We start from the raw sequence: 14779 nt of genomic DNA on the forward strand, positions 1-14779 counted from the left end.
GCGTCTTCTGGCTGCACTAGTTGTGAAGCTTTGTTTACTTTTATACTTCTATACAAATATTTGGGGCATGTCATCACCGATGACCTAAATGATAAAAAAGACATAGAACGTCAAAGAAGAGTACTGAGTGTGCGAGCTAACATGCTTGCCAGAAGATTCAACAAATGCAGTCCACCGGTGAAGAAGCAACTTTTCCAAACATATTGTATGAGCTTCTGCAATAGCGAGCTATGGACGACATACACACAAGGCGTCATGAACACACTCCGAGTTCAGTACAACCACGCATATAGAGCCCTATTTGGCCTCCCCTGGCGATGCAGCGCCTCACAGATGTTCACCGAAGGAAGGGTGCATGGGTTCGCTGCTTTAATGCGCCACAGAATAGCCGGGACGAGTCAGCGCTACCAGAGATCGGACAACACTCTTGTCCAGGCCGTTGCCCGGTGGCAGGGAGCGCCTCTACACCAGAGATGGAGAATTTCACTCAAGCCACCATAAAGTCCTAATGTGCTCATCAATGTATTGATTTTTTATTTATTATTTTTATTTATTTCTTTATTGATTTTATTTTTATGTATTAACTTAAATGTAAACTTTTATGGCAGACAGAGCATTGCATACACCGCTCTGTCCAGCTGAAATAAACATTATTATTATTATACATTTTAATGGATTTTATGTATTATTATGCCATGCTACACTAACGCCTCCAGCAGACAGAGTTGACAGCCAATACAAGTAAATATTGCCATGTGCATGTAGAAAGCATTGTGAGTGTGTCCGTATGCATGTAGTAAGTATTGTGAGTGTATCGTGTGCACCTAGTAAGTTAGTTATCCCTTACTACTAATGAAGTTGTTTGTACATTTTCAAATGATTGATCAATACTTTTGCTTCCCGAGCTAAAGTGGCCATATCAAATCATGGAGCCATGACAAAAACCGGTGAGTGTCCAGGCTCTCAAGATGTTTCCCGATTACCGAATTCTCCAAGAATCCAGTCTTCAATTTCCAGTAATGACGGCGTTATTCACGAGTGACGAATCTGTTGTCCGTCAGTCTAGAGGTGATTCAAAACTCTCGACTATCGTTCAAGGAATGAATTGTTACCCAGTTTTGAAATTCCAGGTTCGGTGACTAATTTGCAGGTTTAGTAAGTGTTGGCAATATGGCCAATACACAATGGTAAATGCTTCAATGATGGAATTGCCACACACAGAAACAATAGATAAAATGCATGTAAAAGGATCCACATACATTATTACAAAATATTTTATGTAACAGCATGACAGTCGGCATGCTTCCATGCCACATCTCCCTGTGTTTCTATTATCCACATTCTAATCACAGTATTGATCACATTTCTACTGATTGTCTGTTCACTGGGTAAGACATACTTTGTTTATTAGATACACATAGTAAATAGCCATGACTGATCAATAAAACATATAAAAAATCTTTAATGAGAAACATAACCGAAAACAAAGTTGCGAACAAACTCTTACTATTTGAAAATGTGGTTGTTTAATACGAATTTAAAAATACATATTATGCCATTGTTCAAACATTCATTGAATCGTCTGGTAGACTTTTTATAAATAGTAGTTTCCTATCGTGATTCATTACGCAGTGTTGCGCTTCCTTCTTCTTTATGTTTCGTGCAGCGTTACAGTGTCCATCATCAGGGCAGAGGAATAGATCATAGTGAAGTGTGTATTTATTTATGTAGAAGTGATACCGTGTTGCAGGCATTAATCCTCTTAATGTGATTTTCTGCATTTAGTTTTGGTGTAGCCATCTAATACTGAAGAACTATTAAGATTAGCCCCATCATCCCTATTAATATTTATGGGGTTTTAATGGACTTGATTTGCCTCCGTAATTAGGCATGCTCGATTCGTTTTGGGTGTTCTGAGCACTTCTATTCACTAGCACTGGCAAACTCGGCCATTTTTAATCGCCGAGCTCTTAATTGAAATCAGCCATTACTTTGGATTTGTGCCTAAGGGCTAGGCAATTCTTGGTAACCGGTATAAAAAGGCTTCACCTAAACTAAACTCAGAAAACCACATTTTAACGATTATCGCTTGCAACACCGTATCACTTCTGCATACATAAACACTCATTTCACTACAATCTACACATCTGCCCTGATGAAGGACATTGCAACATTGTCCGAAACGTTGACTAAAGAAGAAGGAAGCGCAACGCGTCATAATAACCTAAAAATTAATCATGTTAATACATTTGGCCATGAAATTCTATAATCATATTGATAGTTTCCAATTTTTTCTCAGGGTAAAGAATTGAATTATTTAAGGAAATTTATAGTTTATAGAAATGGTGATCACAAAGATTTGTTGCATCGGTGCTGGATACGTGGGCGGTCCAACTTGCAGCATCATTGCATTGAAATGTCCGCAAATTCAGGTCACAGTTGTGGATAAGAACCAAACCAGGATAGACCAGTGGAACTCTGACAAACTCCCCATCTATGAGGTTAGTTTTAAGTATTAAATAAAACGTGCATATAATTATCGGTTACCGGATAACTCCTCAAAATGTTAATAATAATAATTAATAAATGTAATAATTCAACACACCTTAAAGTGATGAAACAAAAACTAGGTTAGGTTTATAGTTACTTATCATTTTAAGGCGATGCCATATGTAGTAATGCAAAATCATGTGTTTTTGGTTTGAAAATTTGGTCGCCTAGAAATGTTTCAGATGCTTTAATTAAATACTGCGAGTAGAATACATCTTGGCCTTTGAAATAATCGAGTATTTTTTAGATAAGTCTTTTTATAAGCCCAGAAAAAAATAATGTATAAGGCCTATGAAAACTGCTTTAAAGTTCAAAATCTCCTGCTTACGAACCCATTTTCGGTTATGATTTTTTTGTATAATGTGGAAAATTAAGTTATTTATAAAATGATCGAAAAAAAATTAAATATTTATGCCTCATCCACAAAATAAAATAAAAAGCGCTTTTTGGCCGTGTTTTTTTCTTGCATAAATCAAAACAGGCGGATGGTAAGCGGGAATTTAAACCTTATCGCCATCTACGTAAGGGTTGTTATTAATAGCAGCTCAATTTAAAATATTACACGATGTAGAAAATAAAAAGCGCTTTTTGGCCGTGTTTTTTTCTTGCATAAATCAAAACAGGCGGATGGTAAGCGGGAATTTAAACCTTATCGCCATCTACGTAAGGGTTGTTATTAATAGCAGCTCAATTTAAAATATTACACGATGTAGTGCATCGCCTTAATGACTATTTATCACTTTTTGAAGTTGTGTTAAATTGTCATAGTGTTGAGTTATCATGGAACCGTATTAATCAACATTTTACATTGGGCAAATATATTATATTATACACTGAACAGAAAATACATACTAGAAATGCCATGTTGATTTGAATGGAAACCAATGTTGGATTGGTTTTGGATTTTGATTGATTTTTGATTTCTAATCTTTATTTTTGGTGTAAATTTATCTTTATTTTAATGTTGTTTTTTTGTTTTTTGTTTAAATGTATAAATTCGTATATTTTAAAATGGGGGCCTCAGCACGGGTGAACAACCCAGTGAGGCCAACGTTGCTGAATTGAAATGTGAAGTACTGTAGAGTAATGTATCAATAAATAAATAAAATAAATGTCGCCACTGACTTTTGTTTCTAGCCCATTTAGTGTGCGCTCAGTATACAGGGTATCCGTGGGTAAGGTGCACAAATTTCAAGAGGTGATTCTGCATAATATTACAAGGAAAAAAGAAATATAACTTTTTTGGAAGTTCCAACGATGTAGTTGTTTATTTTTTTGCTTCTACCTCTTGAAGTTAGTGCAATTTTCCCCCAATATATATCATAATATGACCAGGGGCGTGCAGTCCATCATAAAGGCTGAAAAGTTGTGCCTACAATTAGAAAAACAAACAAAAAAATTTAAAGTTTTTTACTTATTTTTTCAATAAATTTGGGACGGAACTTGCACGCTCATTTATCCCATTGGCCATAACAAACAGCGGAAGATGATAATAAAATTACCATTTTCAATTATTCAACATAATTCATACTCCAAAATGAAAAACTAAGTCTTATATCTATATGTCTATGTTTGTAATCCCTTAAAATGTTATTCTTCTGTATCTATTTGATTATGGCTTCTCGTCATATAATTAATATTGTGAACATGACCACCTGACAAACTGCATAGCCGGTGCCTTTCATTGTGGAGCAACACACGCCACTGTACACGACCGGTAATGAAGTGCAACCGGACAACCATACAAAGTTTTATTTATTTTATACCTATATGGTAAAGTACTCAATATCTTGATATTTAGCATGGTCGATCGATAAAGGATTTTATCGATAAACTCGATAATTTGTAATCGTTTCCGAGCACGATTCTAGATGGCTAACGTGCAAATAACAGTTCACGTCGAATAAATGTAGAACACTTAGTCGTTGTGAACAGTTGTTTGTTTGTTGATAATCTGCAGCCATGCTCGGAAATGATGACAAGTTACCGAGATTATCGATAAAACCTTTATTGATCGACGGTAAAGAAAAATAAAAACTTCATTGATTCTTAAACTTTACACAGTGTAAAATTAATAATAATTTTGTCCAATGAAAATTGACCGATCGGTGGCTAAGTTGACATCGCTTTGGGTCCTACCCAGGCTTAGTGTGTTCATTTCCTTGGCTGGCTAAGTCCTCCATCACAACACAAACAACTTTTTCCGCTTACTGCGGTTGTAGTAGGAGATTTTCAAATATTGTCAGGTTATTCGTAACCCAGGAAGGTTTGTGAAAATAAATATTTTTGACGGCTAGTGAAATAAAAAAATAAAACAAATTATAAAACATCACTATGACACATGGCCAAATTCATTCCTAGATTCACTCTCTGGCCAGATCTGACAAGAAAAAAACTACTCTTTTACAAAATCTATTGCCATATTGGATTTATTGCTTGAATTATCGTAGTTCGTGGGTAGATGGCGCCACTAGGTACATTTTACAAATTAAGACAGCGTTATGAAATATATTAGGAATATGGAGGCCTATTAGGGGTTTTTTTTTATGCTCTGCCAGTTATTGCAGCCCTGCTAAGCTTTGGGCTCGTCACCTTACCTACAGTTTAATGTTTGATGTTTTAAAACATTTTGTCACTGGAGACACGACTGCAAACTGCGTTATACTTATCAAGCGTTTTTTGGGCGTTGCCTATAAAGATTATATGTTGTAGTATCAAAATAAGCCATCCCTACTGTAGGATAGGGGGTCAGATTAATTAGGGAGCTGCCGCGGAATATCATTTCTTTGTACAGGATCTGTCACTTTGACAGCTGCCAGCCGTGTGACCACGGCAGCTCCCAAATTGATCTGCATCATTTTCAAAATAAAATAATTTATTTCCGGGTTTTGAAATAATCCTTGCATTTCAGCCCGGACTTGATGAAGTGGTGAAGATGTGTCGTGGCCGTAATCTTTTCTTCACAACTGACATTAGAAAGAGTATCACGGAATCGGAAATGATCTTCATCTCCGTTAATACACCAACTAAGAAGTTTGGCCGAGGAAAGGTAGTGTGCAAACAACTATTTATCCGAATCGTTATTACATACCTTTTGAGTAACTTATTTTGGAGTATATTTATATATTTCTCTTGGGTTTGCTCGGAATGAACCATCTACGAGTTAGAAGGGATGTACACATTGCCACACATTTCGTCAGAACGATTCGTGGACGGTTTGAAAACTCGACTATGATGGATAGTATTCATTTCTTTGTTCCCAATGGTTATCTCCGTCACCGAAAGCATACATAGAAAGTTTTATTTCCCAGCCTGCAAGACTAACTTGCTAATGGTCATGCCGGTGGGGATGGCCATCTCGCTGTCAAACAGAGTTAAAAACACCTTAAAATGGCAATTCTAACAGAAAGAGAGGTTACAACGAAGTAAATGGAGAAAGGAATGGCAGAAAAATATTTGAAGCACGTGGATGGAAGCAGGTGTAGGGATGCCCTAGGAAGATGTCAAGAGTCAGAATAGTAAACATATATATACAGGGTTTTCCAATAAGAGGTGTTATTTTGAAATTCAATCGTAAAAGATCAATGGTTTTGTTGCTTGTGTGGCACGTAGCGCCGTCATGTTGAAAGTAAACGTTGTCAGGATCAATACCATCCAATTCCGGCTATGAAAAATCATTAATCATCTCTCGATAACGCAATCCATTCACCGTAACTGTTGCTCCAGCCTCATTTTCGAAAAAGTAAGGTCCAATGACTCCGCCGGACCATAAACCGCACCAAACAGTCACACGTTGAGGATAGAGAGGCTTTTCAACAATAACTCTTGGGTTTTCCGAGCCCCAGTTGCGACAATTTTGCTTGTTGACGAAGCCACCGAGGTGGAAATGAGCCTCATCACTCAAGATGATTTGCATTTGATTCACTCAAGTGAATTTTAATAATTTTAATGCCTTGTTTTAAAGCGTGTATCGTTCCATTTTAATTAATGGCGTAGTTTCTACTCGTCAAATGTCAAAAAATGACAGCTTCAAAAGTAACATCTACCGAAATAGTGGGCTATTCAAAATAACACCTCTTTATTGGAAAACCCTGTATTATAGAATGACCGGTCGGTGGCCGAGTTGACATCGCGTTTGGTTCCCACCCAGGCGTAGTGTGTTCAATTCCTCGGCTGGCTAAGTCCTCCATCACAACACAAGCAACATTATCAGCTTTCTGTGGTGGTAGTAGGAGATTTTCAAATATTGTCAGGTTATTCGTAACCCGGGAATGTTTGTCTTTCTTTTAAAAAAAAAAAAAAGAATAGAAACGAGGGAGATGTACCATGAACATTATTAATATGAAACTGAGGGCGCAATGCATATCGCCAACATCGTCCACCCATACTACTGCAAATCGCATGTACATACAGCTTTTTATCTACACACCAAATGCATAACTATCATTGCACACCCGCTTTGATAATCCGTGCAGTTTGATTGTAGCTCAGCAATAGTCGGCACACTCCCAACTTGCCAACTCTCCATTTGTTTCTATTATCTATTGTATACACAGAGTAATGTTGTTTTCCTTTTAGCCCCCAGAACTTTACAAAATTTATTGAATCCTTTTTTTCACTTGACCCAAACCCAAACAAGCCAGGGCAACGTTGGGTGCTTCATTTTCTTCAATCTTGTGTAATGCATTCACTGTATGTAGGGTAAGGCATCGGACTTGACCTATGTGGAGAATGCCGCCAGAATGATTGCTGACATCGCCACCGGGAATAAGATTGTCGTGGAGAAAAGCACCGTACCTGTCATGGCTGCCAACAGCATCATGCAAGTACTAATGGCCAATGTCAAATCAGGTTGGTTAAATGTAATGTCTTTGCTTTGATATTGGTATGGCTCAATATTACTCAATAGACTGTAATTAACACATGTATTATTTCAAATACTTGCCTGTACTTGCATGCAACCCCGCCAAACATCAAGCGACAGATTGCAACACAAGAAGGTCGTCTCTTACCCTGCCTGCTGTCTGAAGTCCCGAAAAGACTTCTGGATGGAAGGAAAGAGGCTCCTCTAGATAGCTCTCATTCCGGAAGATAGGTGGAAACTTGAGTAGTAATCGGCTGATGTGAGAAATGCCCATCTCGTACACAATCCTACTGAAAGACAGCCAGGGTTCTCACTGCCTCGTAAACTCTGGTCCTACATCAATAGGATGAGGTGCTCTCACGGCCGTTGTACCTACATGTTGCATAGGTGTGGCTTTGATGTTGAAGAGTCAGTGATGTGTGAATGCAGTGTGATTCAGACCACCGATCATGCGGTCAACGAATGCCCACTCCATTTATTTCTAACTGGGATTGATAAGGTCCACAAGACGACGCCTGAGGCTAGACTAGACTGGCTCGCAGACCTAGATTTCCCCCTCTGACCCCCCCATATGAAAGAAGAACATTTTCGAATGACAGGTGATAAAGAAGAGATACTCAAATACCATGTGCACTCTTTAAACACCTTCAGTTGCTTTGTATGCCATTCGAGGGTTCAGTCACGCATTCATTACGGTAACTTAATAAAACAGAATGTGATGAAACAGTCATGGAACCGTTCATAAGAATGACATATTCTGTTCACAATCAGGGGTGAATTACCAGATCCTCTCCAACCCGGAGTTCCTGTCGGAGGGTACGGCGATCCAGGACCTGCTGGGGGCAGACCGGGTGCTGATCGGGGGCGAAGACAGCGCGGAGGGCCAGGCCGCCATCCGTGAGCTCAGCTGGGTGTACGAGCACTGGATACCCCCGGAGAACATCCTGACCACCAACACCTGGAGCTCGGAGCTGTCCAAGCTAGCGGCCAACGCGTTCCTGGCGCAGCGCATCTCCAGCATCAACTCGCTCTCTGCCGTCTGCGAGGCCACGGGCGCTGATATCTCGGAAGTCGCAAGAGCTGTTGGGAAAGACTCCAATATCGGACCTAAATTTTTGGCTGCCTCCGTCGGTGAATATTATCATAAATATATCACAATGTTAAATTATTATAAGCAATAATTATTAGACTGAAAAACAAATATAAATTGAAAAATTCTTCCGGGAAAAAATAAATGCCGCCGACGGGAATTGAACCCGCACCTTCTGATTGCCGGTCAGGTGCACGGAACCTCTATGCTATATCGGCTTATTTTTAACCGCTAAATAATTCAATTACTTCATTCGACAATTATTGCTTTTTTGATTTTTTTCACCTGATAACAACTAACTTTAAGTTTGTAGGAAAGGTATTGTTAAATACTTAATTTCTCACTAGGTGGTATCGAGATATATTATATATTCATTTAATTGTGAAATATTTTGATTTTAGTCAAATATTATTAATATTTATTAAAGGTAAACATATGTTTTACAAGAGAAGGTTTTATGCAAAGCACAAAGGATAACCATTATAAGCACAGATGACATTTACAGTTAGTATGGGTGAATGATGTTGGTGACCCGCATTGTGTGCGCGTTTTCAAACAAATAAGAAATGGTTCATGATCCATCTCCCTTGTTTTTAAAATATATAGTTCCACTGTACAGAATCACTAACAGATGTCAAAATATAAATCACGTGATTGTTTATTCCTACCCATGATAAAGAATAACACAAGAAGTGCTTTGTGGACGTATTTAGAAATCCAAACATCTGTCTTGTATTGTTTTGTATTATCAAATACAAAACTGTGTTCAAACAATTCAAATTTGATGGAGATCTACAGTGTCAGGCGAGTTTAAGTGATACGCTTGGCTATTGGGCTAAATGGAACATTTGTATCTACTCAAATTTGTATGGAAGGCATTGTGTTATTCTTTATTCTGTTTCTACCCTATTACTTCACCATTCATTTATTTGTTGACCGTTTGTTGACGTTTGTTTTTTTGACAATGTTTACTTCAAAATCGATTAGAAATAGAATTGACTGTATATGATTTATTAAGAATTTCGTAGAGAAACGTTTTGATAATTTCTATGATTATTTGGTATGCCCCAGGATTTGGAGGCAGTTGCTTCCAGAAAGACATCCTCAACCTGGTGTACATCTGCGAGTGTCTCAATCTGCCGGAAGTGGCGGCCTACTGGCAGCAGGTCATCGACATCAACGAATATCAGAAATCTAGATTCACTAAAAAAGTTAGTTCATGCATTTTTTTCACCGTTTTTTCTTATTCCTACTTAATACTAATAATAATAATGATTATTTGTATAGCGCCGTTTTCGTGAGAACATCACCTCAAGGGCGCTTCAACTTAATTTATGCATTTAATCTATTCCTATCTCTTAGACTAATAACTTATAACTATGTTTATTAGCTAGTAACTTATAACTAGTGGCTTATATTATTGGCTGAAGGTCATTTTCACAGTAAAAATGGATTGGTAAACACATTTACAACAACACAAAACTTGACTTTTTTGTCCGTTGTTTTAATCCCTGATTAAAAGTGTATGTAAGTTGTATCGTATCATATCTCCTCTAAAACAACTTCAATAGACGTTAGTTACATAAATATTTGAAGGTTAAAAATATGGAAAAGAATTTAACGAATTTTCCCGAGCAATATAAAATTATACTGATCTAATTCTTATTTTGGTTAAAACTCTCTTCCTCGTAGGTAATCGACGCATTGTACAATACGGTATCGGACAAGACCGTGGCCATCTTCGGCTTTGCCTTCAAGAAGGACACAGGCGATACCAGGGAGTCTCCAGCTATCAGCGTGGCCATCAACCTGCTGGACGAAGGAGCCAAACTGCAGATATACGATCCTAAGGTAGATAAAAGTTTCATACTTAACACCAAAGCCCTTCTTCCAAGGATAAAAATATTCACTTGGACCATGGTGTCTTTTTAAAGTGACATTATTTTTCTTTGAATCATCTCGGCGTTGTCTTTTAAACAATCGTTAATCGTTTAATCAATTTTTTTTAATTCTTGACAGATCGAGTATCCTGCAACAGTTATTTAGTAACTAGCTTAGACCTGTGAAAAATCACAGATGGTCTGAATTCTCGACAAATCAGTTTGGAAATGGCAATTAAAATAATTTTCTCTTAAAAATATTATATTGCAGGTAGGTTTTATATTGCTTGTCTGAATTCTTTAAGTAAACGCTACAAATTTTGAAAATGTCACTTAAATTCTAAGCAAATCCAAGTTCTAGGATTCATTGAACCAGAGTTACGCAGGACAGACACACAACTGAAATTAGTATTTTTGATAAGTAGTTACTCGTTCTTCCATCGAAGATTATTTGTGATGTGCAAGTTAAGGCTAAACGTAACGTACGTGTTCATAGATGGCGTTAATTTCATTATTTTATTAAAATAAACTTTTTGCAAGTTATGCTTTAAAATATTTAGACAAATTATTTGTTTGCAGAATTTATTATGAGCGAAGCTAGCAGTCCACAATGGAGTGCTGGTACCTACCCTCATGTACGGAAGTGAGGCATGGACCTGGCAGAGAAAGGATGAAATAGACTGAATGCTGTTGAAATGAGATCCCCGAGGCGTGTGGTAAAAAAACCATGTACGATTGTGTGAGAAATGTGGATATCCGCAAAGAGTGCAAGGCTGAGTGTAATGAGTGAGATCAAGAAAGGGACGCTTAGATGGTTTGGGCATGTAGAGCGAATGAGCGAAGAAAGGAGTGTAAGGAGAGTATGCGATGCAAATGTGAATGGTAGCAAAAGTCGGGGACGCCTGAGGAAGACATGGCACGACCAAGTGAATCAGATACTTGAGTCAGGCCATGTCAAGAGTCAGAATAATAGAAGAGTATGTATGAGACGATGTATGAATGTGAATGAGGCAAGGAGAGTGTGCCGAGACCGAGTTGTTTGGTGGTACATCCTCTGTGACTACCCCTGCGGCGAAACGGCGTGATGGTTAGTTAGTTAGAATTTATTATTTTAATTTTTCAATTACTGAAATTGGAACTGATTTGCAGAGAATTCAGACCTTCTGTGATTTAAAAATACTAATTTCAGTTTGTGTCTGTCCATCTATGAACGCATAGATTATAACGTACATTACGTTTACCCTTAATTAGAAATTTAAAATTGTTGTAGAAATTGGGAATGTCACAGGAAGTATGTATGTAATTGAATAGATTCAAAGATTAACAAAACAAACACATCGATAGAATTATTGTGGAAAGTCATATTCAGATATGTACAGTAGTGAAGCCTTTTGGTTGCCATGCACAAACATAAATTAAACTTTTTTTATCTGGTTTTAAAAAGACTACAAATAAATAATTACATATTAAAAATGCCGTTACTATTTACGACCAGCATGACCACTGTTACGTATTGTCACGAAAATAATAAATAAAAAGCATGTTAGAGTTTACGATGTAGCTATTAAACCATCATGAATGGAATCATGGCTTGCACATATTAAATTCTTTAAATGTTATTACGACCTTTGTCGTGACACTAAAACCATACAACAAAGAAATTCTATACAATGTTAATTTATACGAAACTGCAAACACGAGAATGAGTCATTATATGACTTGTATTTCTTCCTTCTCTCCATTCTCTCCTTATAATGAGCATCAGAATAGAGCCCAATAAGAAAACGCATGGCCAAGTACAAAGCGAGACCAGCCACAAGCGAAAACACTCTTGCGATATGTAAAGATGGGTAGTCATTAGCGAGCTGTTAATGTAACCGTTGCAGACACAGTAAATAGGCCCAAGTGTGTACGGGATATCCACACCACTGTGTTCTACTCGAGCTTCGGAATGTTGAACGAGGCGTCTCTCGCTTACATAGCATAACAGTGACGACAGAGGTGGAATTATAGAATGTATGGGAAAAGAAATGATTTTCTTCTTATTTTAGGAAATCAACAAATCAGTGTAAACAAATAAATAAATAAAATTTTTAAAAAAACTCCGTTTCATTCACATTCATATACATATTGTCTGGTAAATATTCTTCAATCATTTTGGCTCTTGAGATGACATACATTGGTTTTGCACACAAAATTGAAGACGGAAAATACACAGCCACGACACTCCCGAAAGACGTCCATAGACGCGCCGAGCGCCCTTTGAGTCGCTCGCAGGCCACTTTCACACTATGATTTTGCCAACAGTAACGTGTGATGGTTCGTTATTTAGTATTTTATAGAACACATGTAATTTTGAGATATCAGTTATTGAGAGTTTGTGATTATTTGCAGGTTGAACCAGAGCAGATTAAATACGAGCTTTGTGAGCTTGGACACAAGAACTACTCAATTCACACGAGCGCCTTGTCCGCTGCTACTAATGCACACGCCATCATCCTTTGCACTGAGTGGGATGAGTTCAAGGTGACTATAACTTAGCAATACGGTACATCAACTACTAACCAATGAGAATCCACTTGAGGACAACCAAAATCAATCTCTACAAACCCTCATCAGACCAGTGTTGCTGTATATATTGTGCTAAAGATTTCCTGTTAGATTCTAAAGAAATAATAAGTACTTAAATTAATATAAGTGCTCAAGTTACTACTTATTATTATAACCAACTCAAACGATTTTTGACAAAAGCTTGCCATAATGTGCCAATTTTATATATGTTATATCTGTCTTACTTAACAGATTTAAGGGTTGGGAACTCTTTGTTAAAAAGTAAAAGGTTCTACTTGTAATTGTGTTTATTTACGTTACAATAAATAGGTCTGGATTTAGCTACACTGTTCATTACCCGAGGGTTGGTAATTCTCTGGTTCAAGAAGCTTGTTCCTTGTCACTATAACCTCACAAGCATCTGTTACACTCTAGCGACATCTGATGGACTCTGGAGTAAGCTTTATGACTAGCGCCATCTATCGCTTAAATACTCAACTTATTACCATACATCATAATATAGAACCTAAAAAATATGGAATAAACTGTGAAACCTAGTGGATTCATTGGATTTAAACCATTTCTATATTAATAGTTTGAGGAATGATATTAATTAAAACAAATGGCCAAATCGAAAACTGAACACCCATTGAGTGGATAAGTGCTGGCTGGCCGCATACATATGTTTTCCGTATTCGATTTCCGAATTCGTTTTCCGTATTCGGACATCCGAATGCACGGAATCAGTAGAAAATACATTAACTGCCGCACACGTTCGTTTTAGTTCCGAACGGAACAAATTCCTTACGCACGTTCCGAATGCGAGCCAGCGCGTAGGGAGAAACCGAATGGAAAAAACCTAATGACGTCATGCGGAACGCAGCTATTGCATACAGTTTGTTTGTGCCGACGCAAACGTTCGGAAATTTCTGTTCAGTAATTCAGTGTTGCCAACGGATCTTGACCTAATATCGCCGTTTCTCATACATAAGGTAGCGTAAAGTAGCCGAATTTGCTGTTAGGTGGGACATGTTTAAAATTGATGTTTTTACGTGAAAATAAAAATTTCGTGGAGGGGGGGTGGCTAGAGAATTTCAAAAAAATAAAATTTGTCCCCAGAAAATAAACAAATTTCAAGAAAATATAAAATTTGTCCCCAGCAAAATAAATTTCATGGGGAGGGGGTGGCTAGAGAATTTCGGGACATGTTTAAAATTGATGTTTTTGAAGTAGCTTAATTGGCGACCAGTCGCCTTTTAGATTTTTTCGGCGCCGATTCTCGCTCTGAGTAGCCTAAATGGCGATATATCGCCCTTGTTGGCAACACTGGTACTGACGTTTATACATTCCGAATGAAGAAAAACGAACGTTTGCGCTAGTCTCACGGAATTCCGAATACGGAAAACAAATTCGGAAATCGAATACGGAAAACGTATGTATGCGGCCAGCCTAAGTCTTGTTAGTACTTAGTATTTTAAGTGCTGAAGTTGCTACTCAAGCACTTATTGCTACTAAATTACAATTTCAGAGCCTGGATTTCCAGAAATTCTACGGTGTGATGAGAAAACCGGCCCACATATTTGATGGCAGGAAGATCCTGGACCACGAGAAGCTGGCCACAATGGGCTTTCTAGTCCAAACCATTGGCAAAAGGTTCTGCTAAAATCGTAGACAGTAGAAACAAAGAGAGATATGGCATGGAAGCTTGCTGACTGTCGCCGAGCTATGACCAAATTGCACAGACTATCAAAGCAGCTTTGCGATGAAAGTTATGTCTTTTGAAAGGTAGAAATAAAGGCGGGGCACCGCTGTGCATAGACCAGTCGGTGGCTGAGTTGGCGTCGT

General features: G+C 37.8%; 1 protein-coding gene across 1 annotated transcript; it reads left to right on the forward strand.

Annotated features, from left to right (window-relative positions):
- Positions 1–2342: 2342 nt before the first annotated feature.
- LOC149414878 (UDP-glucose 6-dehydrogenase-like) lies at positions 2343–14597 on the forward strand. Its single transcript, XM_089643403.1, has 8 exons — positions 2343–2501; positions 5462–5599; positions 7251–7401; positions 8186–8545; positions 9576–9715; positions 10197–10355; positions 12779–12910; positions 14463–14597. Exons 1-8 carry the CDS (start codon positions 2343–2345, stop codon positions 14595–14597), a joined length of 1374 nt encoding a protein of 457 aa, XP_089499529.1.
- Positions 14598–14779: the final 182 nt, after the last annotated feature.

The sequence above is a fragment of the Hesperophylax consimilis genome, chromosome 19 (genome assembly GCF_061612785.1).
Source record: "Hesperophylax consimilis isolate HC1 chromosome 19, BYU_Hcon_1.0, whole genome shotgun sequence".
Lineage (NCBI taxonomy): Eukaryota > Metazoa > Arthropoda > Insecta > Trichoptera > Limnephilidae > Hesperophylax > Hesperophylax consimilis.